At 46.9% G+C, this 24554-nt stretch overlaps 1 protein-coding gene across 2 annotated transcripts; it reads left to right on the top strand.

The window, feature by feature from the left end:
* Positions 1-255: 255 nt before the first annotated feature.
* ACSM5 (acyl-CoA synthetase medium chain family member 5) lies at positions 256-24554 on the top strand. 2 transcript variants are annotated; one of them, XM_062180846.1, is made up of 15 exons: positions 256-365; positions 826-951; positions 1795-2020; positions 6867-7077; positions 8720-8927; positions 10302-10445; positions 13484-13637; positions 15583-15662; positions 16808-16931; positions 17607-17687; positions 17802-17903; positions 20684-20811; positions 20896-20995; positions 22843-22962; positions 23571-24554. In XM_062180846.1, the coding sequence occupies exons 3-15, from the start codon at positions 1817-1819 to the stop codon at positions 23652-23654; spliced, it is 1740 nt and encodes a 579-aa protein (XP_062036830.1). In that variant the 5' UTR covers positions 256-365; positions 826-951; positions 1795-1816; the 3' UTR covers positions 23655-24554. The 2 variants fall into 2 exon arrangements, with proteins under 2 accessions (XP_062036830.1, XP_062036831.1); XM_062180847.1 differs by lacking the exon at positions 826-951 and having other exon boundaries at positions 262-365.

Raw genomic sequence — 24554 nt, 5'->3', positions numbered from 1 at the left:
TTAAAACAAAGTCCTGTGCTCTTTTTGGGTTAAATGGTGACCTGAGGTTCCACAGGACACCTCCACCCTGGGGACGTGGCGGGAGGCAGCCACCAGGCACTAGAGCTGGGATTTCATCTTCCAGCCACCAGCCATTGTTGAGAAAAACTTGGCCATGGCTCCCTGCCATGGTTTGAAGTGTTCTGAAACCACAGGCAGCTGGCACAGGCTCTGGCTCCACCCTCTGGCAGCGGCAGCGCCTTGGCCCAAAGTTCCCTGCGGCAGGCTGAGTCAGCTGCTCTTCCGCAGCTTCCTGAGGCCTTCTGGCCTGTCCCAGGGCTGTAGCACGCCACAGGTTCTTTCACCTTGTCCAGGACCTCAGTGAGGTAAGTTCAGCAAGTATCTGCTGCCCCTGAGGCACGCTGATGAAGCCAAGGAGGAAATGGCCTGGGGAACTCGGGGAGGAGGCCTGAGGGCTCTGATTAGCCACTGCAGAGAAGCCAGAGGAACCCAGTGTCAGAAGGCGAAGGAAAAGGGCAGGGACAGAGTTCAGGAGAGGCAGGAGGACGGAGCTCCAGGACTGGTGGCCAAGGCAGCAGCTGAGGCCTAGGTTTTCTGAGAGGTGAAATCTGGGACTACTTTTCCCCTCCAAGCCTCAGATTCTTTCTCTGTAAAAAATGGAGAAAATAACACGGGTGACATGGAGCTGGGTAAGGATTCAAGGAAATCCGGTGGCGAAAGCTGGGTCCCCAGCGGGCCTTCTGGACCCGGAGCTGTGACTGGGCTCCTTGCTGTTGGGATGCATCACGGCTGCGCGTTGAGGCTCCCATCTTCTGTGGTTATCAGCACCAACAGGAAGGCAGCAGGAAGAATAGATGCTGGAGATATCGACCTCAGCCCACTGAATCGCAAACTTTCACGTGCACGGGACGCACCTGGGGATGCTGCTAACAAGCAGATTCTAGTCCACAGGTGAGTGGGAGGGGGCTGAGATTTTGCAGTCATAACTAGCATCCAGGTATGGCTGCTGTTGCTTCTGCTGTTGGTCCAAAGACCACACTTGGAGCAGCAAGACCCTGAAGCTGCACCACGCAATAGAGGACCATGGGATGCTAGGACTGTGGGGCACCTGAATTGCAGCTCAGAGGTGCTCACTCATGGGTATAAAATACACTCTGGATCTTGAGGACTTAGTAGAAAACAACCATGAAAAATATCCAGTAATTCCTTTCCATCTTGAGTCCATGTTGAAATGATACTTTTCCTGTATCGTTAACTCAGGTGTATATGACTAATTCATTTCACCTGTTGCTTTTTGCTTTTCTTCATAAAAATGCTAGAAAATTACAAATTTTATGTGTGGCTCATATTCTCCAAGGGCACTTCCAAAAGTTCATGAAAAATGTATTTATGGAAAAAAAGGGCATGATTTCGATTTTCTATTTGTACCAAAATAAGATTTTCACTATGACAATTGTTACTTCATTCATGCTGCTGCTGGACAGGGCAGGGCCCCAGCTTTCTCTGGCTGTCTGGCCAGGTCAGGACTGGCAAAGGTTGTAGGAGGGATCCCTGGGAAGGGCTGAGCGGTGGAGAGTGGGCTCTGAGCTCCTGACTGCAGGCTGCTGGAGAGCCACAGGCAAGGAGAGGCAGAAATGGTGGATCTCAGATTCCAAGAACAGTGACACAGCCGAACTGAGACTGAAGTCCAAAGTGTGCCCTTCACGTCGGTTGTGGGCAACGATTACCCCTGAGACCGACCTCCAGCTCTTCCCACAGCCAGAATTCAGCACAATGCCCTCTCTTCTCTCTTAGGTGACAGACGGGACAAGACAACATGGGGCTGTGGCTAAGAGGCGTGGTCCTGCGGGCACTCAGGAGCTCCCGGGGATTCTGCGCGTCTCACGGGCGGCTGCCACCTCCACTTGTCCCTCAGAAAGTGGTGTCCACCTGGGAAGCCATTAACCAGGGGACGCAGCCGGTGCCTGAGTACTTCAACTTTGCCCATGATGTGTTGGACACGTGGAGTCAGATAGAAAAGGTGAGGCCCGCCCTGTCCCATGTCCATCTCGGATACCCCAGGCTGCCCTCAGCTTCCCCAGTGAGACTTACAGCTAGAAGACCTGTTGGTTTGGGAGTTTGTAAGACTTAAACCGTTATCTGTTAGCATTTAAGTCCTAGGGGGAAATTGTGACCAAGTGATGGGAGCCGTACATGGCCTTGCCCATGCCAAGCTCAAGGTCACAGGAGGAACACATGGTGGAACAGGCTGAATTCTCTGTATGTCTCAGCATAAGCTTTCTTTCTTATTTTCCCTTCTATACGTGTCTGTTGCATCTCTCTCTGAATTTTATAATTACATTTTATTTATGTCAATGATCCTGATTTTCTTTTGTAGTAGGGGAATATAAAATTTTCTTCCAAAGACATTTATTTATCTTAATTTTTAAAAATTCTAAATTTATTCATTTTTTCATTTTTATTTGAAAGGCAGAGAAAGAGATTCTCCATCCACTGGTTCCCTTTCCCAAATGTCTGCAATAGCCAAGGCTGGGCCAGGCTGAACCCCTGACCCTGGAACTCCATGTGGGTCTCCTACATGAGTAGCAGGGGCCCACCTGCTGCCTCCCAAGATGCACATTACAGGAAGTTGAACTGGAAGTAGAGGACCCACGACATGAACCAGACTCTCTGATAAGGGATGGGGGCATCCCAAGGGCTGACATAACTGCTGAACCAAATGCCCAGCCACCCTGATTTTTAAGAACCTTGTTTAAAGAAAAAAATCAGGTAAATACAGGGCAAGTGTTTGGCCTAATGGTTGTTAAGATGCCCACATCCCATATCATAGTGCTAGCATTCAAGCTTCTGTTCCAGCTCCTGATTCCAGCTTCTGGCTGAACTGAACTCTGGGAAGCAGCAGGTGATGGCTCAAGTAAAGTGGGTCCCCGCCAGTCACATGAGAGACTGGGTTGAGTTCCCAGGCTTTGGCCTGGCCCAGCTGCTGCAGGCATTTTGGGGGTGAACCAGCAGATGGGAACTGGCTCTCGCTTGCTCTCTCTCAAATATTTTTTGAATGAAGTAAATAATACTGTTCTTAAAGATAGTCATATTATATCCCTGGCAGTTAGCAGATATGGCAAAACTTAGGAAAGTACCCAAGATTTAAAAGCAGGCCTTACTGACAGATGCAGTTCACCCACATACTTGAAATGTGAAATCAGACAAGTGCCCTAAGCTTTCTGGGTCTCAGTTTTCTCATCCACATAATGGGAGTCCTATCATAAGTGCCTTGAAGTTGTTAGAATTCAATAAGAGGTATATGTAAGAGATAGAGCCAGGATCTCTACAACAACAATATACCCCAAAATTGTCCTACCTATTCAATGCAATCTTTATGAAATCCCTGGAGACTTCCTTATAGAAACTGACGATCTTATCCAAAAACTCATCTGGAAATGCATAGGACCCAACAGTGCCCAAAATAATCTGTAAAAAGCAAAATAAAGTTGGAGGAGCCCCATTTCCCTATTTCAAAGCCCAGTACAAATTCACAGTAATCAAGCCAGTGTGGCAGAGGTATGAAGACAGAAGAGGAGGAATGGGATGTAGGAAGTCTAGAAATAAATGTGTACATCTATGGTGAGTTAGTTTTCAACAAAGATGCCAAGACAATCTGATGGGGAGAGAATTGTCTTCCCAACTAATGTTGCTGGGACGAATGGGTACTCACAGACAAAAGAAAGCATCTGATCCCCTAAGTCATATTCCATATCAAAGTTAACCCTAAATGGGTCAAAGACTTAAATGAAGGATCAGAAATTACATAATTTATAGAAGAAACATAGATACACCTCTGAGACCTTGGATAAGGCAGTGGTTTCAAAAGCACAAGAATCAAAACAAAGAATTAGTTGCATTTCATGAAGTTTGTATATCAAAGTAAGAAGACAGCCTGCAGAAGGGGAGAAAACAAAAAAGATACAATAACCAGAGTGGATGAAGATGTAGAAGAATTAGAACCCTTGACTTTGAAGGGTAGAAGTGTAAAATGGTGCAGCACTTTGGAGTCCCCCAAAAAGGCAGAGATATAATATGACCTGGCAATTTCACTCCTAGTTGTATGTACAAGAGGATAGAAAACATGTGCTTCCAAAATCTTGTACACAAATACCCATAGCAACCTCATTTGTAATAACCAAAAAATGGAGCCGGTCCTAATGTCAATCAGCTGATACACAGAATGTTGGGGTGGGCACTGTGATACTCCATGTACACACTCCCTGTTAAAGTGCCTACTGTTGCATCCTGCCTCTGCTTCTGACCCAGCTCCCAGCTAATGCATACCCGGGGAGGCAGCAGATGATGGATCAAGTAATTGGGTCCTTGCCACTCATGTGAGACCCAGATGGAGTTCCTAGCCCCTGGCTCCACGTTGGCCCAGCCCTGGCCATTGCAGGCATTTGGGAAGGGAACCAGTAGATGGAAGCTAGCTCCCTCGCTCACTCTCCCCACCCTCCACATCGTCTGCCTTTCAAGAAAAGGGTAATAAACGCATAAGTATTTTAATGTGGTCTATATAAACAACAGATTATTCAGCCATTAAGAGGAATGTAGTATCAACACATGTCACAGTATAGATAAACCTTGGAAATACTATACTAGGTAAAAGAAATTAGACCTAAAAGGTAACACATTATGAGATTCCATTCCTACTAAATGTCTGGAATGAGCAAATCCATGGAGGCAGAAAGTAGATAAGGGGCTGCCAGGCAGAGGGATCAGGAAATTGACTGCTAATTTCTGAAGTATTTTTTTAGGGTGACAAAAATATTCTTAAACTAGATAGTAGCGATGGTTCCAACTTATTGACTATAAGCTAAAACAGTGAACTGTGTACTTTAAAATGATTTTATAGTGTGCAAATACTATTTCAATAAAAAAGGGAAGAATACAGAGGATAGTGTAAATTATATGCTATCTTTTGAGTTTAATAGGTAGTATGGAGGGTGGACATTGGGCATAGCAGTTAAGATGTCTCTTGGAAGTAAGGGAAAGGAAAACCTAAATATAGCTTATTTTCAGTCTGGTCCCAGCATCATAACATGGGTCGGCCCAAAAAGTTGGGGGTGGGGGGTGGGGTGGTCACCAGTTTATGTTTTCAGAATGAGATGGGAGCATCTTTCCTTGGACTCTTGCTTTGTGTTTGATACCATCAGGCGTGGTTAGAACAAGACAACTTAGCACAAAGCCTTTAGTATAAATTGTTGGATTCAAAACATCTCATTCTGATCACCTCAGTTTTTTTCTTTTCCTTTTTTTTTTTTTTATAGGGGTGGGAGGGAGGGTTCTGTGCCCCTACAGGGAGGGTGTCTGCACTAAGGATTTAGAAACACTTTGGGAGCTCATAGTCTCATCAGAAACTGCCTTTAGCCACACTCCTGACCTGCTAGATGAGTAACAAAAAGATGAAATAAGTTCTTGGGAATTAAGCCATGTTATTTTAATTTGCTATTTTTTTTCAACGTTCTATGTATCTTTAAAATTGTTATTGTGGAATCATTTTCTTGCCAAATACTTTTGTCAAACAAAATTACTGGCCTGGTGGGAGCTGAAGTGAGTCAGCTTTTTGGTAAACTTAAGTGGACTTTGGTGAGCTTATAGTTCTTTATATCCCTAAAGATAGTTTTTTAAAACTCCCAAAGAAAAATCTCTCCTCTGATCTAATAACTCATCTTTGGGGTGAAGAGTTAAGTGTCCAAAGGTTACAACAGTTCATGAGGTCAGAGGGAGCTAGCCTGGCACCTGGACTCTGCCCCTCCACTGACAGATTCCAACAGAAGTGTATTTAAATTCTCCAGTAGATAGCACTGGGTAAGGCAAGGGCGGGGGGAGGGCTGGGTTATTAAGATGCAGGCTGCTGTATTTTAACCAATGGTTTGGGGAGGGGTGCCTGGAGAAAACTAAGTGACTTCCCTGTTTTGAAACTTGAAATTATTATTTTTGTTTGGTAAAATGGGAGAAAATTCTAACGTCCCTAGCCACAAGGGACCACTTCCACTGAGAAATGAGCAGTGGGAACTCAAAACTTTGAAAATATTTGGGGAAAGGGAAAATTGGCTGTTAATTGGCAAATGTTACAGTGGGTCTCTGTTTCTGTTGGGATGTGTTATGTTGTATGTACATATTTATGGACCAGAGTCTACTGAGGTTACAAGGTTCAGAAAAGATGAGTGGTAAAATCTGGATTTTTGTTCCTTTATCTCAATAAAAGCCCACTGGAACTCAAAAAAAAAAAAAAAAAAGATGTCTCTTGGGACGCTAGTATCCCATACTAGAGTATCTGAGTTCAATTCCTGGCTCTGCTCTCAATTCCAGCTTCCCGGAATTGGGTACCCTAGGAGACAGTAGGCAATGGCTCAAGTTGTTGGGTCCCTGCTACCCACCTGGGAGATCTGAATTCAACTCCCAGCTCCTGGCTGTGGCCTGGCCATGCCCCGGCTACTATGGGTATTTGGGGGAATGAAATAGTGGATAGGAGATCTCTCTCTCTTTCTCTCTCAAATAAATAAATAATAAAATGTTGAACAATAAAATTCTATTAGTTTTTAAAAGGTAGCCTGAGAAAAATATATTTACCTAAAGAAATGCTGAAATACTACCAAAGATACAATAAAATTGGTTGCTCATTGAGGCAGGTGAGGTGGGCATAGACTAGATAGGCATAGAGTAGATAGCCTTCTGAAGGGTATCTCTCCACACTGTTGTGATTTTTGAACTCTGAATATGCTCCATGTATCAACTATTGTAAGAAATAGGATAAATATTTTTAAATGCAAACAGAAGTCCTGGCTTCTACTTTCTTTTCTGCCTGCATCTCTGTCTAGGCTGGGCATCGGCCCCCAAATCCTGCCTTCTGGTGGGTAGGTGCTACAGGAGCAGAAGTCAAGTGGAGCTTCGAGGAACTGGGCAAGCAGTCCAGGAAGGCAGCCAACGTTCTAGGTGACGCTTGTGGGCTGCAGCCTGGGGACAGGATGATGCTGGTGCTCCCACGGCTCCCGGAGTGGTGGCTGATCAGTGTGGCTTCTATGCGGACAGGTCAGTAGCAGGGCTGGGGCTCCCAACTGGGGTGCACGACACACCAGAGCTTTGCAGCACCCACAGGTCTAGGAGATGGAGCAAAATGAACCGTGTGTGGTTTTGTTTACTTCCTCTTCACCCAGTGATCGCAAACTTGATTGTGCACAGGCACCAGACAGCAATGCCATTGATCAAAGCAGGCCCACTTAATGAAGGTCAACATGTAAGGAGCTCCTATACTTTTTTTTGGAGCACCTACTATGTGCTGGGTACTGTGTTAAGCAATTCACATGATCAAAACTTCTCTTGGCAATTGTTGCTGTGGATTCGTTCTGAGAAGAGAAGCACGGTGGGGGCAAGAGGTGCAGAGTCACTACACAGACCCCAGGAGTTGGGTGAAAGTAGGCCAAAGATGAGCAGCCCGCAGACTCAATTTATTTCAGCTGGTACAGCAACTTATATAGCTGAGGCAGCCAATCTGGTCCAGGGGAGCTTTATGCCCTAACCAGTCACAGCCTGTTGCCAGGCAGGCTCTGTTGTCAGCAGCCATCTTGGCATGGCCTTCTCATTCCACCACATTCCCCCCTTTTTGTTTATTTTTGAGCAACGGAAGGCATGATTCCTGGCCATACCATTGTTGACCCCATTTCCATGTGGTCTCCGTACGTGGCTGTGCCTGTCTTAGGTTGTCCCCCAGGGGATCTTACCCGTCATTGACTAACCAGCGCTCAAAACGGGAGACCACAGGAGTGCTTGCTCAGATGGGGGTAGGTATAAGGAACAGTGGTAATCAGGAATGGCGTGACCGCACACAGGCTGTGGGCTGTTTGAGTGGCTGACCAGAGCTAGTGGGGTACAAAACAGTAGCGGATGTGGCTATGGGCAGTTCCTCAGGGTAGGCTGATAGGGCAGGTGCGTTTGCTAACAATGAGGACTCTGTCTTGTTCAGTTGATTCTGGTTGACTGTCAGTTGCAGGCTTGATGTTTCTGGCTGGTACCCAAATGGGCTGTCCTGCATTCTCTGGAAAGACACAAGCATATCCTTGGCCCTTGGTTAGCAGAAGCCTTTTTACAGGCATTGGAATCCAGGGCCTAAATTTTTCGTCCACTCCTACATTAACGGCAAACCTGTGGGTGGGATAGAGTCTAGCGGCTGCCCTGAGAGTCTGGGGTGCCCAGGGACTGCCACAAATGTGGAGATCTTCACTGGGTATGGATGGGATTACCTTGCATGGGTTGTCTAAGTTCATCCCACGGATATTTGAGGGGTAGCTGACTCAGCATTGCTGCATTGTCTGCTGTCATGTCATTTTCATTGTCAGATCTCTCTTGCTAAGTCATCAACTGTTACTTGTGAGGCAGAGGCCTGGAGTGACAAGCTCTTATCACTCACAGATTCATTATGTTTAGTAATCTGTGTGGTCTTCTGAGAGGGGGGTATCTTTCCCATGTTGGAGCACTTAAGAGCAGCACCGCCACACCAACTCTAGCCAAAGGAAAGACACACACAGCACTGCTGCCATAACAAAACAAACTCCTTCTGGATTTCATTATCATCATCTTTCCAACCCTCTCCAGCTCTTTCTGCCCCCATCTCTGACTCTTACCCAAAGGTCCTTGCCCGTTATTGTGTCACCATGTGCTCTCTGTGTGATGTCAGGGGTCGTCGTGATTCCGGGTGTCTCTCAGCTGACGGAGAAGGACCTCAAGTACCGGCTGCAGGCATCCAGGGCCAAGTGCATTATCACCGACGATTCTCTAGCTCCACGGGTGGATGCCATCAGCACTGACTGCCCCTCCCTCCAGACCAAGCTGCTGGTGTCAGACAGTAGCCGGCCAGGCTGGATGAACTTCAGGGCACTCCTCCAGTGAGTTGGGGCCCTCCATGAGGACATCACTAAATAATGAAGTCAATGTGTTTCTGCTTTAAGCCACAAGAGATGAAATGCATTGCTGATTGCACACGAAGAGAAGGAATTGGAGAGGAATGCTCACTTTGGAAGCCAGACTGACCCCCTTAATATTCAAGGTCATGCACTCAATCAGTACTGGGTTTGTCACTAGCTTTTAATTTGCCTGTATACTGATACAAGTAGTTTAAAGAGCAACTAGCCAGAAAATATGAAATGACCTATAAAATACATTTGGTACATAGTAGTCAATTGATGATAAAACAGCTGCCATGTATTGAGTGCTTTGTATGCCTTACACTGCACTGGGTAGCCATTCACCTGCATTTATTCATGCAATGAATAATGAACACCTGTTTTGTGACAAGCATCATGTTTGCTGTTCAGAACACTGTAGTGAATGAGACACCATCTCCTTTATAAAGGACACCTTAACTCCATTTTCCTGGTATGGAAACTGAGGCTTGCTCAAGAAGCTAAAAAGGAGTCAAATAAGGGTCGGAGGGAGCCAAAGCCACATTTGCCTTGGAACAAGAACCTGCTGGAAGCCTATTTAGGAATTTGAGACATGTCCTGCTCTGAAGCCAGAAACTAGAAGGCGCTCCCCTTGGAGACCTTCCCCACTGAGTCAGAAGTGCCCATTCCACAGGTTCATCTGGCTGCTGCTTCAAATTCAGGTCCCAAAACTCTACACCTGACCGACTTAACCAGCAGCTCTGAGTGAGGGCTCTACGAATTTGTTTTTCACAAACTCAGCCCAGTGATTTTGATAAGCTGCAAGGTTGTCCTGGATCAGCAGTTTTCCATTTTTTGGCTGTCACTAGAATTACCCAAGCTCAAAATACTTAATTTTCTGATTTGATTTTGCCCGGGGTAGGGTCTAACGATGATATTTCTTTTAGAAACCTACCAGGGGATCCCAAGGTGCCAGTGAGTTCTCAGAACTGTTACCCAGATCATCTCAAAGCCCTGAATTAGGGAACCCTTTAGAAAACAGTTCTCCTTAGGAATTGTGTGTGTGTGTGTGTGTGTGTGTAGTTCTTAAAAGCACAGAAACATGGATGTGTGTGTGCTCACCACAGAGTCATCATGTTCTGGTAGGAAAGCATGGGCTCCTTTGTCACTTAGCCATTTTAAGCCTTGGTTTCCTTGCTTCCCAAATAGTTATAATGACAGACCCCACCCTGTGAGGTGGCTGTAGGCAGTGCAAGCTGAAGCTCTCAGCACAGCCTCTCATACATGGCACTTATTGAAATGTTGGCTAGGGATATTGTTCTACCATTATTCCTTCCTACTGCTCTTGGTACCACCTGGTGCCTTTATCTTATCCAGAGAGGCATCGGCAGAGCATTCCTGCCTGAGGACCCAGAGCCGAGACTCACTGGCCATCTACTTCACCAGCGGCACTACAGGAGCCCCCAAGATGGTCGAGCACTCTCAGTGCAGCTATGGATTGGGTTTTGTGACCTGTGGAAGGTACGGGGACAGCTTGTCTGGGAGGGTTTGTGGGCCAAGGTGAGTGCTGGGGGAGTGATAGAAGCAGAGGTCAGAGATCAACAAGAAGCAAATCAGGGCCAGCGCCGCAGCTCAACAGGCTAATCCTCCGCCTATGGAGCCGGCACACCAGGTTCTAGTCCCGGTCGAGGCACCAGATTCTGTCCCGGTTGCCCCTCTTCCAGGCCAGCTCTCTGCTGTGGCCTGGGAATGCAGTGGAGGACGGCCCAAGTGCTTGGGCCCTGTACCCCATGGGAGACCAGGAGAAGCACCTGGCTCCTGGCTTCGGATCAGCGCGGTGTGCTGGCCGCAGCGCACCAGCCGCGGCGGCCATTGGAGGGTGAACCAACGGCAAAAGGAAGACCTTTCTCTCTGTCTCTCTCTCTCACTGTCCACTCTGCCTGTCAAAAAAAAAAAAAAGAAGAAAAGAAAAAAAAGAAGCAAATCAGGAGGACTTTGAAGGCTTTAGGCTTTGCTATGAGTGGGGGTGAAAACCAATGAAGGGTTTTTTAAATCATGTCTGGGAAAAGGATAACACAAAATGTACCATTTTAACCATTTATAAAGCAGTCAGTCCAAAGTCATTAGATGCATCCTCACTGCTGTGTGACCATCATCTCCAGAACTTGCTTTTGTTCTTTCCTAGCAGGAACCACACCCCCCACACACAACAGCTCCTCGTCTCCCTCTCCTCTGGCTCTGGGGAACCTCTCTTTTACTGCCTATCTCTGAATCTGATGGCTCTGGGTGCCCTGAATATAGTCTTATACAATATTTGTCTATCTGTTTTCTTTTACTTAGCATCATGTCCCCAGGGCTCCTCCATCCTGTAATGTGTGTCAGAATTTCCTTCTTTTTTAAGGGAACACTTAATACTATTGTGTGTGCATATTACTTTTGTTAAATCATGGATCTGGGGCCGGCGCCGTGGCTTAACAGGCTAATCCTCTGCCTTGCGGCGCCGGCACACCGGGTTCTAGTCCCGGTCGGGGCGCCGGATTCTATCCCGGTTGCCCCTCTTCCAGGCCAGCTCTCTGCTGTGGCCCGGGAAGGCAGTGGAGGATGGCCCAAGTCCTTGGGCCCTGCACCTGCATGGGAGACCAGGAGAAGCACCTGGCTCCTGGCTTCGGATCAGCGAGATGCGCTGGCCGCAGCAGCCATTGGAGGGTGAACCAGTGGCAAAAATGAAGACCTTTCTCTCTGTCTCTCTCTCTCACTATCCACTCTGCCTGTCAAAAAAAAAAAGAAAGAAAAAAAAATCATTGATCTGTTGATGGACATTTAGGCTGCTTCCACATTTTGGCTATGATCAATGAGGCTGCTATGAACACTAATGCACATATGGCCGTTCAAGTCCCTGCTTTTAATTCTTTGGGGATATACTCAGAAATGAAATTGTAGGATCCTATGGTGATTCTATGCTTAATATTTTGAGAAACATTGGATAGGAGAGCACTTCAAAAAAAAAATCTGTGGAAAGACAGAGTTAAAAAATAAGTTGATTTTGTGCAAAATGCTTGAAATCCACGTACACAACTTGGCTTCAACAAGTTCATGGGAAGGAGTGCTAAGGAAAGGGTAGGCATGGGAATTCTGAATGTATTTTGAACATAAACCTAGTAAGATTTCCTAAGTTTCAATGTGGAATGAGAGAGAGTGGACTCAATGATAAGTCAAGGATGGCCAGAGAATTAAATGACAGGGGAAGACTGTGCAATGAGCTGTCTGTGGGTGGGGATATAAAGAGTTCATTCTGTGCACGGCAAATTCAAAAGGCTTATTAGACATCACACCACCAGTTAGAAGTGGAAATGTTGAGAAGCCACTTGGATATGTGTGGTGTTAAGAGTTATGAGAAAGATGGTTTAATAAGAAGAGTAAGACAAAGACAAGAGAAGAGGTCTCAGGACAGAGTGTCTGAATCTTTTCTGCATGGAAGGGGAGGCCAGGAGGACTCAGCAGAGGTGAGAAAGGAGTAGCAACCAGTGGAGAGGAGGAGAGAACCAGGAGTGCATGTGTCCTGGAGTCCTAGTGCAGAGCACAACTGCTTTTCTATCTTCCGTGTTTGCAAGCACTGTTTGCTCTTCCTAGGATGCACCTCCTTTTCTGCCTCATCTCTCCAACACCAACCCATCATTTCTAATTCAAGTGTCAACTCCTCTGCAGAAACATGCCCCAAACCCCGTCTCCACCCTTGCTCTAGACTCAGTCTCTATTCGCTGTCATTTCACAAGGTTTTTTTTTTTTATTTGACAGGTAGAGTCACAGACAGTGAGAGAGAGAGACAGAGAGAAAGGTCTTCCTTCCATTGGTTCACCCCCCAAATGGCCGCTACAGCTGGAGCTACACTGATCTGAAGCCAGGAGCCAGGAGCTTCCTCCTGGTCTCCCATGTAGGTGCAGGTGCCCAAGCACTTGGGCCATCCTCCACTGCCTTCCCGGGCCACAGCAGAGAGCTGGACTGGAAGAGGAGCAGCTGGGACTAGAACCCAGTGCCCATATGGGATGCCGGCACTGCAGGCGGAGGATTAGCCAAGTGAGCCATAGTGCCAGTCCTCAGGACAGTTTCTGTTTAACTCTATTCAACCGTTCTCTCCAGAGGCGTCCCAGATATTTATATTTACTAAACTATAAGCTCCTCCAAGCAAAAGTAATCATTCATTTCTGTTTCTCTAAGGCTAAATCCAGACTAAACACTGAATAAATTTGGCTGAATAAAGTTCCCTTATCAAATTTTATTGAGATTATTTACTCCTTATATATCATTTCTACTATACTGTTAACTCCTTGAAAATGTGAGGTCTTTTAAATTCTATACCCCTAGCTTAGGGCCTAGCTACACAGAAGATGCTCAGTAAATACTCAAATAGTGGTTGACTTGATTGCTCTTGAGTAGTTTAGACAAGTGCAACTGTGGATCCATTCTGGACAGGACTCCAAATAAGTTGATGTGCATTAAGTAGTCCTTTTTAAAGGTAGAGGCATTATGGAAGATGCTGACTTTCTCTAATTTTTTGGCAGGCAATGGGTGGCCTTGACTGAATCAGACATCTTCTGGAATACGACCGACACTGGATGGGTGAAAGCAGCCTGGGCTCTTTTCTCTGCCTGGTCCAATGGAGCTTGCATTTTTGTGCATGAACTGCCCCGAGTAGATGCCAAAGTTATTTTGAATGTGAGAAACAAAAACACTTCTTATATGTTGAAAGTAAATGAAATGGGTGGGATATAGGTATGGAGGCTGTGGGAGAAAAGGCATGAACCAGTGACTACAAGGCTTCTTTGATGCTGATGTTGACCAAAAACACTCCTATGACCCTCTGCCATCTGGTTTCTGCCCACTTCGCCACCTTCCATCACTGCCTACGTTCTAATCAGTGCCCTAGACATAAGACCCTGTCCTATCTCCACACCACTGCAAATCCTATTTCTTCTGTACTAGGTGCCTGTCTCTCTCCACCACCATAAATACATTTGTTTGTCAAAATCTTGGATAAAATCTTCAACATCAAGTGTGCTTCACTTGAGTATTTTGCCCAACTACAGAATCCTACTGACTCCTGCTACTCTCTCGGAGGAGTTCATAGGAGAACAGGCACTGCCAGAGAAGATATGAGCCACTCGTCCTATGCCCCCACATCCGGGCCAGCTGCTCTTTGCTCTGGGGCAAGCTGTGTCACATGTGGCTAACAGCAAGGCCCTATCACCAGTTAGACCTGCCCTCTGCTCCTACATCTTCCTTGTGCAAGAAGTGTTGTGAGAAGGTCGCTTAACCTCCCAGAGCCTGTTTCCTCATCTGTGACAAAGGGATAACATAGTTCCATGGAGCAGATGTGAGAATGAATGGTACGAGGCATAGGGGCTGGCACATAGGAGGCTCTTAACACATACTGATCATTATGGTCAAACTCATCATCATTATTCACGTAGGGATTGATTGGCCCACACATGTGCCTTTTCCTCCACTGCTTCCAGCTCTGGCATAGTGTTTTCATTATTTACTGCAGTGTGCTGAATTATCCCCCAAACTTAGCAGCTTTAAACTTAGTTATTATCTCATAGTTTTTTACTGTGAAGAATCTGGAATCAACTTAAATAGCACTGTCTCTCACGAGATCAAGGTCATGATGTCAGTTAGGTACACCCATGTCCCTAGTAGCATTATTCATAATAGCTGAAAGGTAGGAATAACACAAGTATTCATGAATGGATGAAAAAAATGTGGAATATCCATGTAAGGAATATTATTCGGCCTGCAAAAGCTGACAAAGGCTTTAATATGGGTATGCCTTGACAACATTATGCTAGGTTAAATAAGCCAGACACAAAAGGACAAATGCTGTCAATGCCATTTACACGAGATAGCTAGAATAGTCAAATCCATAGAGACAGGAAGTAGAATTGTGGTTACCAGGGTTAGGGAGATGGTAATGACATGTTTGGGAGCTTTAATGCATGATTCAGCTCAGAAAAATAAAAATAATTCTGTAGACTTGTGATTTCAGTGTGAACAGACTCGGTGACCCTAGACTGTGCATACTTTCAAATGGTCAAAGTGGGTCAATTCTGTATTGCATGCCTCCTGCCCCAGTAATCATAATAATAAATATCAGCTAGGACTGGAGGCACTTTTGGGGGTGTGAGGTTGGGGAGTCTGATGCAAGTCACTGGTGGCTTTCTGCAGACTCAGTTTCTCATAGGCTATTGGTCAGAAGCTCCGTCTCTCACTGTACACACTGAATGACTTGGGTGAGCTCACAACGTAGTGCCTCACCCCCACCCCCCACCGGAGTGAGCTAGCCAAGAAAGGGAGAGAGTGGGAAAGCATCCAAGACAGAAGCCATAGTCTTTGTATATCCTAATCCCCAAAGTGATACCTGCTCCCTCGTGGTGTGCTACTGACCATTCAAACCAACCATGGTACAATGTGGGAGGGGATCCCCTGAGGACATAAACATGATGTTACAGTCACTGGAACCATTCTGCAGGCTGCATATCACACACGGTTTCCAACTTCTCTGTTTTGGTAACAAAAATAGAAAGACCCAGTTTATCCATGCCACTTGCACAAAGTCCTGCCCTACAACTGAGAGCTTCTTCCACCTTCTGTTCTTGTCTAGACTCTCTCCACGTTCCCGATCACCAACCTCTGCTGTGTTGCCACCGTCTACCGGCTGCTTGTACAGGAGGATCTGACCAGGTACAGCCCACCCACTTTGTGCTTTGAGGGCCAAAATATGTGAATTGACAGCACAGGAACCCATGTGCACAGCCACCCTCTCATTCCAACATTCTCTGTGGATAGCTCCTCTCCGGTGAATGCACAGCGACATCTGCTGGCAGGACAGGGCCAGGGGCTGAGCTTAGTGGAGATATGATCTCTTGCTCCTTTGACATCCTCTCTCAAGTCCTGAGATGTTGTCCTTGCCTTCTCTCCATCGATTCTAATCACATATATCTGGCCATGAAGTGTCTGAAAGAGGGTGTTCTTCCTCACCTCTCAAGGTGTCTTCCATAATGTCAGAATCTACTCCATTTAGGTTTTGGCTGAAAGCACTCATCTGTTCACAAAGTTTGGTTGAATGAAACCAATGAGACCCAAAGGAAAAGTTGATTGGAAATATATTTGAAATCACTGGGTTTTTTTTTAAATACTTTAAATAATTTGTTGAACTGAGAGGTAGTTTTACAACGCATTTAATGTCTTTGGGAATTTTTGGCCAATCAGTCAGAATGTTGTGGTTCTTAGAGTGTGACTTTTTATCTTCTCAATTTTTGATTGATTCATTGTTTTGAATCATATGGTTGTCACAATTTATTACGTGAAACTTAGCAAGTTCTGCCAAGCCTGCTCTATGAAGTTCTGATTTTATCTCAAACTAGGATAGGATTGATGACTTATTATTTGAAAGTCAGAGAGACAGACACAGGAGAAATATCTCCTACCAATGGTTCACTGCCCAAATGCCTACAATAGCCAAGGCTAGGCTAAGCCAATTCAGGAGCCTAGAACTCAGGTTCCCCACACAGGTAGCAGAGACCCAAGTACTTGAGTCATCTCCTGCTGCCTTCCAGGGTACACATCAGTAGGAAGCTGCAGTAGATAGCAGAACCAGGTCTCTGGATCCAGATACTCTGATACGGGATATATTAGATATGGGCATCCCAAGTGGCAGCTTAACTGCTGCACCAAACACCTACGCCAGGTGCCTGCAAAGCCAGAGGATGGGAGCACTTGGAATAGATCAGAAATGAGGGGAGTTCAGCCTCTAGTTCCTTTTGGGGTCTGGACGGTGTGTGGGAATGACGTGCTGACACCTGTGGCCTTGTCTTCACCTGAGAAAGGTACAAGTTTCAGAGCCTGAGGCACTGTTCATCCGGAGGCGAGGCCCTCAACCCTGATGTGAGGGAGAAGTGGAAGCTCCAGACTGGCCTGGAACTGCTGGAAGGCTATGGACAGTCAGAAACGGTGAGTGCTGTGGGGCCAGCCCCCTGCCCTGGGCCACCTCCACCTGAACTCTCAGCCCGGCAGTCTTCTGCCCTTCCAGCTGTTCTCTCTCTGTCAGGGACTGCCTGGTCTCCCGCGGGAGAAGCTGGTGACATAACTCCTATCACTTTTCCTTCCCTTTGGGGTTAAAGGCAATTTAAAGTGAACTTCACAATTATACCATGACCAACAAAGCAACTCTCATGGTCAAGGGTGGTGTGAGTCTCCACCAGGACAGCCTACATCTGCCTGTTCAGAGCCCAGGATCTTAAGCAGTGTCCCTACAGCCAACAGGGTAAAGATTTGCCCATCAACTCTGTTTTGGCTTAGTGACTTGTTAAGGCCTTTATGTGTGAGTGCCCATTGGAGGGCTCCAGGAACGTTTGTTGACTACAAAAAACAGAGGAGAGAGAAGAAAGGTGATGAGGAAAAGAAGAGAGGAAGGAAAGAAAGAGGCAAGGGAGGGAAGAGAAGGAAGGGGAAAGGAGGCAAAAAAAGAGAGAAGGGAAGAGAGGAAAGAGAAGAAAGTGAAGGAGGAGGAGGAGGGAGGGAGAAAGAGTTAGAAGGCAGAATGGGAGAAAGGTGTGGACCAGAAGAGAAGCTAAGACACTAAAGCTAAGGCGCTAGGGCTTCTCATTGGTACTGTCTTCTCTGCAGGTGTTAATCTGTGCCAATCTAATAGGCACACCCATCAAGTCTGGATCCATGGGGAAAGCAGTCCCACCTTACGATGTGCAGGTAGGACGCTCTCCCAACCCACCCTAGTGCCTGGAAGATGAGTAAGATGCACGTGCCGGGTTAGCCCAGGCTTTGTTCGGGTGTTCAGACCCCCTCCTGTGATCTCTCTGCCAGATTGTGGATGATGAGGGCAACATCCTGCCTCGAGGAGAGGAGGGGAACATTGGCGTCCGCGTCAGACCCATCAGACCCTTCTGCTTCTTCAATCACTATCTGGTAAGAGGCAGGGAGTGACCATTCTCCTAGCAACTGCTGCGTACCAAGGACGAAGCACTGATCTTTAGACCTGGCTATTTACTTCACCCTTGAAAGGAGTACTGTAATTAACGAGGTACTATAAATGATAAGCACACCAGTCATTGATAAGAAAACTAAGAGGGTGGAGCAACTCACCCAATGGGCTTGCAGATGGTGGAATTGAAATGAGGTGTGTCTGAGAGTGCAAACATGGGACAAGGCCAAGCCCCTTCATTATAATAATGAGAAAATGGAGGTTCAGGGAAGGGAAGGGATTTAGCAAAGGCCACACTTCAATCTCGTGTCTGAGCTGAGTTTTCAAGATTCTTTCCTGTGGTTTCCCGGCAGGGCCTGTGCCCTAGGATTTCAGTCCAAGTTTCTGAGATGATCAGTATGGTCATGTGTTGCCAACACTTCAGTCAAGGACTACATGTATGACAGTGCACCCTGCACCCCAAATTCCTATGGCTCAGTGACATCATAATGCAACGTCTTATCTGTGTTTACTGGATCTCTTGGCTGGGGGAGGCCATGCTAGGTGATTGGCCTGTTCTGTCGAGGTTTGTTTAAGTTCAGCCTCTGATGTTTGTATGATGAAGTTGCTCCACAGCACACCTCCCCGGAGTGGAGCGGAGCAGATGCCTGTCGTTAATGGCTGTAATCACTTCTCCTTTGTATGCACCTCAGACAATATTCACCATGGGCTTTCCTCCTCCCAACTCTCCTCTATAAACTCTGAAACCAGGCTGTGCATAAGCAGCACCTAGAGAGCCCCATCTCGGCCAGTGGTGGGGATCGGCTCCCAGGTGACTCATACGTGCAGCCAAGACTGAGAGCTGCTCACTACAGACATTCCAGACACTAGCCTCTCGGTCAAGCACAGAACTGGAAGAAGCAGATAGAAAACCATTTGTTGGCCGGCGCTGTGGCTTAACAGGCTAATCCTCTGCCTTGCGGCGCCGGCACACTGGGTTCTAGTCCCGGTTGGGGCGCCAGATTCTATCCCGGTTGCCCCTCTTCCAGGCCAGCTCTCTGCTATGGCCCGGGAAGGCAGTGGAGGATGGCCCAAGTCCTTGGGCCCTGCACCCGCACGGGGAGAAGCACCTGGCTCCTGGCTTCGGATCAACATGATACAGCGGCCATTGGAGGGTGAACCAATGGCAAAAAGGAAGACCTTTTTCTCTCTCTCTCACTGTCCACTCTGCCTGTCAAAAAAAAAAAAAATTTTTTTTTGTTTTGGGATGTTGTGGTTTAGTGTTTTTTCTGTGACTACAAGAGAAATCATCTTTACCTGTGTTTCACTGAAAAATCATAGAAACTTATCTCCAAGATACCCCGACAGCTTTGTAATCATGCCAAGCAGAGATCATGTTAAAATTCCTGTGTGTTTCCTTCAAATCATTTTTGTAAACAATAGCGAATCCTTGACCTTCCTAGGAAACTGATGCAATCATGGTTTCTTGACGGCCTGCTCCATGCCTCTGGGATGGCAGCGCCACTCGTGGGGCTCACATACACAGCCTCACTGCGCCACGTCACTTCACAGAGTACCAGTGTAAACTGTAAGGTTGTCTACTAGAAAAGAAACTTTCCTTTCTTCAACTTTTTCTTTCCACTGCCAGAACCAGCAAGTAGTTTTCTTTCCAGCTCACTTTTGACTAAGAGAAAGAGGGGGTTGTGGGCAGAGTTTTAAGACCCTGTTTCAGATGCCCATATCCTATATTAATGTGCCCAGTTCAAGGCCCGGCTCTGCTTCCGACTCCACATCACAGCAGGTGATGGCCCAAGTGCTTTGTTCCTTGCCACTTACGTAGGAGACCCAGATTGAGTTCCAGGCTCCTGGATTCAGCCTGGCCTAGAACCAGCTTTTGCAGGCATTTGGGGGAGTGAACTAGTGGATGGAAAAGCTCTCTCTCTGCCTCTCAAATAAATAAAAAGAACTCATAAAGAAGAATATTAAATCTCTTTAAGAAAATCGTGACACCTAAGAAAAGTAACAGAGATGCCAGACTAGAGTTGCTCTGTGAGTGATGGGTGGGCAGCTGGGCTGACAAGTTAGATCCACCCTCCCCAACAAAAGCACTCACAGTTCAAATTCTTGGCCATTCCCCAACAGTGGCTGTATCAATTTATACTTGCACAAGAATCCTGAAGGTAAAACACCATGTTTCCAGATGCTTGTAGTCCCACTCCCTGCCAGTCTGAGTATAATGGCTTGGACCTTCTGAGAAATTAGTTTGAGAATAGGTAGCCAGGGCTATGATAATGGTCATACCATTTGGTTCAAGGATTCCAGGTTTGGAAATCACTACACAGAAAAGAACTCAACATGCAATCAATCAATAAGTAAAACACTTGACTCTCAAAGATGTTCACTGCAAGCACTGTTTATAACTAAAAAAGCAGGAAAGATTTGGGATTTGAAACTCAAGAAGTGGTTCAGTGAATTGTAGTAGATCGACAGTCTGGTGGGTGTACAGTGGTATGTGCCAGTATTCTTAATTTGCATTTCCTTAATTACTAGTGAAGTTGAATTTTGGAAATGCTTGTACATGCTTGCTGCCAACAGGTACTGAACTGTCTTTTCTAAGTGATTTATTTACCTATTCTTGATCCTTTGCTGTACGAGTAGCAAGCATCCTTTCCTAGACTGTAGCCTGTATTTTCACTTTCTTTAAGGTCTTTTTATCGAGCAGAAGTTGTTGTTTCTTTTAGTCAACTCAGTATGTTTTCCTTCTATGACAGACTCTGTCTTTCAGGACAATCCTGAGAAGACAGCGGCAACAGAGAAAGGGGACTTTTACATCACAGGGGACCGAGCCTACATGGACGAGGACGGCTACTTCTGGTTCATGGGGAGGAATGACGACGTGATCAACTCCTCAAGGTCCCGCTGTCTGCTCTCTGCACTCCCTAGGATGTACCACGGAGGGGAGGAGCCCACTGCTGAGCGTCTGTCTTTCTCTTCCAGCTACCGAATCGGGCCCGTGGAAGTGGAGAGTGCCCTGGCTGAGCATCCAGCTGTCATTGAGTCTGCTGTGGTCAGCAGCCCAGACCCCATCAGGGGTGAGGTAAGTGTCCAGCCACGAAATGGCCTCCTGTTTCTGTACCCATAGCACCCAACAAAACTAGCAGGATGGCCCAGATTCCCCCACACAGCTTGCCGCCATCCAGGTACCACAAAGCTGAGATGGCGGCACCAGGCACACTTTCTCTCTGGTCCAGCAGTGCCCTTGCCTTTGCCTCTGGAGCCGGGGGTGGGGGAGAGGTAGTTTGACCCGTGAGCCGCATAAGGCCTGTGAAATCACATGGGTGGGGCCTGCCAAGGCAACTGCAGGCGAGACCCAAAGTTTAATACATCTATAGCAGGCTGGTTTTCAAGCTGATAGTTCCGTAATGCCTGTGAATAATGTTATCAATATCCAATGGCCTTTGGCAGAAAAAAAAGATTCCCCACCCCTGCTAGAGGGACACAATGGGCAAATATTAGCACTGGTTTTAATGGGACAGAGAACTAGATCCCAAGGAGACTGACTAGGGGACAGATCTTGGTGGCAGGTGCAGGATATCCATCCTACCCAACAAAAGCCCTTTTCTGTTTGCAGGTGAGGCTATCACAAGCACACCAGACCTGCCTGCTGGTGGCTCTAGTCTGGGAGGGAGCACCAACATGAAGAATGACAGAATATATGTCCAAAATGAACTTGATACACCAGAAAAGAGGGCCAGATTTAATAACCTGGGCTTTTGCAGGAGAAATGCAAACTCCTTCCTATGAACCCTAAAGAGATAGATGAATGGGAATGATCCGCTTGCAGGGCTGTAAATCCCACAAAATCCTCCAGTGTTATGTCTTAGGGAAGTTAGTGCAACCTCAGCCCGCGTCCTCAGAACCATCAGCACTACAGGAATGACTCTCAAAGTCTGGCCCCTGGACTGTCAGCAGCTGTATCATCTGGGGCTCTTGTTTAAAACAGACGTGTAGACCTCAAGTCTACTTGCTGATCCAGAGTGACTAGAGATGCAGCCCAGGGAATCTGCACTTTGGCCCTTGCCAAGTGACTCCCCACTAAAGTTTGTGGCCACCAATACAGAATGAGGCAGGTGAGAGTCTTATCCACATGCTGGAGAAAGTACACCTGGAAAAGTGTGTCTCGTTTCACCTGTTGTGAATCACTGAGGCTGGGTGCTCAGTTACTGCAGGCCTGGCACACAGAAAGTGATCGATAACAGTTTCATAGTTATCAAAGGGAGAGAATGCTCTTCTGAAAAGCCAGATCTACCTGCATGAGTGAATGGGATGAAGGTGTTCAAGGACAATGAATTCCCTTTAACAGAATTTGGTTGACAGAATTTAATGCTGGTTTCGATAAGCAACAAAGTGGCCTTGTAAGCCCTTCCATTCCTGTTCCGTTCTGCCTGAGCTTGGGGACCCCCATCCTCCTTGGCAAGAGCAGCCTGTGGGAAAGATCTGGGCAGAGAGCCAAGATGCAGAATGTCCCACCAGGATGCCTAGAATAGAAGTGCTGCCACTCAGTGTGTGCTGGCTGCAAACGCTCATCCACTCGGTCTCCAGAAGACTCAACAGCCCGTGGAAATGGCTGTGCTTTCCTCAGTCCTGGCCAGGAACTCCTGCCTAGTTAGGGAAACCTGGAAGCAAAGGGCCACAGGGACTTGAAGCTCCTTTCTGCAAAGTATTTGCATCTTAAGAGAAGCCGTGTTGGTTCATGTTGTATGGGCAGTGGTCTGGGAAGTAGAGAGGGGTCCCCCAGCAATTGGCTTGAAAAGGTGAGCAACAGGAAAGATGCTAGCTGCAGCCAGTGAACTGGTAGAACTGAGCGTGGTCTCCAAGGCTAGCTCAAAGGGGAAAGAGCTGTTGTGCAAGGCTTGATGGCTGGCGTTTGCTTCTCCCCTCCAGGTGGTGAAGGCATTCATAGTCCTTTCCCCAGAGTACTCCTCTCACGACCCAGAGGCCCTGACCCGGGAGCTCCAGGACCACGTGAAAAGGGTGACTGCTCCGTACAAATACCCCAGGAAGGTAAACACCGGGAGTTCTAAAACGTGACAGTTGGGAAATCAGATGGGCACATGCTCCCTGGGCTCCCACGTTTAGGGCCTGGCACAGCGGCAGAGAGGACTCGTTAAACTCCAGGTGCTGCTTCAGTGCAGGGTTTCTTCCCTGAGCCCTTCCCAAAGCTCACTGTGTTACTCTAAGCAGTGACCTGGATGAGGGAGGCATTTGGCCCATCAGTTTGGGGCCACGTTAGAGTACCTGCATGTGATACCCAGCTCTGGCGGCAGACTCCAGGTTCCTGCTAATACCACCCATGCGGGAGACCTAGGCAGACCCAGCCCCGGCTGTTGCGGGCACTGGGGGAGTGAACGAGCAGACAGGAGTCTCCCCCTTTCTCTCCTTCCTCCTTTCTAATTAATTAATTAACTATAAAAGAAGTGACCTGTGAAATGGAGGTGGGGCCTGGCACTAAAATGCTGAAAGATCTGCTGCTCTAGTCTTTCACTCTCTCGATTGTTGCCACCTGCAGAAAACCCTGACTCATGGAAACTTTGCAACTCAGTGGGAGGAGGGAAAAGACTTACCCTTTCAAGGGCAATGATCTAAGTGATTTTTGTTGTTTTGGTCACTAGGTGGCCTTTGTTTCAGAACTGCCGAAGACAGTTTCTGGAAAGATCCAAAGGAGTAAACTGAGAAACCAAGAATGGGGGAGATGAGGAGCAACCCCAGAAACTTCTCAGACGTTCTCACGAGGAGCTGGTGAAGTCACTGGTCAGCCCTGGCATACAGCATCAACCCCTTAGTTCCACAGATACCAGGGCTGCTCAGCTTCCAGATGGCCATCTGCAGGGTCACCCAGGACCCTGGAAGGTGAAGAACAACGCTGACCCAGCGTTCACGGCCGCTGCCCAGTCTAGCAAGTGCTCAGGGGCTCCAAGTCTTCTGCTATGGGGCATCTTAGCACCTGCCTGCTGGTCTCACTGAGCCGACCCTGGAAGGGACAGGTCACCACAGCCACGGGCACCTCCAGTCTCCCTCTCTGCCAGTGGGAGCCTGACGGCTTAGCTTTAACCCTCTGAATGACACCATTTGATAACAGCACTCAGAGCAATAAAAAATGCCATGTCCCTTAACCCAGAAATTCCATCATTGGGAATCACTTAAAAGAAAGGACTCAACATGCGGAAAACATTTGCTGTGTAAATGAAAACTAAAAACATCAATGTCCAAATAACAGGGAAATGATTAACTAAATTGTAGTAGATTAACCTGATAAAACAATGGCCTGGCCAGTAAAAATACTTAAGGGGACCATCTATCAGGTCTTGGGGAAAATGTAAGCTGTTTTAATTTTACAAAGCAGAATAAAAATAATAAATGCATCCTGGAGAATCACAACTCAAAAGAACAAAGGGAAAATTATAGTTGGAAAGATTAGGAGGGAATACGCTAAAATGTGAAGAGTATTTTCCTGGGGACTGAGAAGGGAGGGAGAGTGATGGGTGGTCACTTGTTTCCTTTGCACTCTGTATCTCTGCATTTTCCAAGCATTCTTACTAGGTAGATACAACGATTTTAATAAAACATCATTCTAGAGAAATGATCTTGCAAAACCA

Source organism: Lepus europaeus, chromosome 21 (assembly GCF_033115175.1).
Source record: "Lepus europaeus isolate LE1 chromosome 21, mLepTim1.pri, whole genome shotgun sequence".
NCBI lineage: Eukaryota > Metazoa > Chordata > Mammalia > Lagomorpha > Leporidae > Lepus > Lepus europaeus.
This window is presented reverse-complemented; position numbering and strand designations above follow the sequence as displayed.

Excerpts from the sequence above, each read along its gene's own strand:
- ACSM5 (XM_062180846.1), top strand. The coding sequence starts at position 1,817 with ATGGGGCTGTGGCTAAGAGGCGTGGTCCTGCGGGCACTCAGGAGCTCC. Across the intron at positions 20,996-22,842 it reads CAGACCCCATCAGGGGTGAG|GTGGTGAAGGCATTCATAGT; the intron begins GTAAGTGTCCAG and ends TCTCCCCTCCAG. Across the intron at positions 22,963-23,570 it reads CGTACAAATACCCCAGGAAG|GTGGCCTTTGTTTCAGAACT; the intron begins GTAAACACCGGG and ends TTTGGTCACTAG.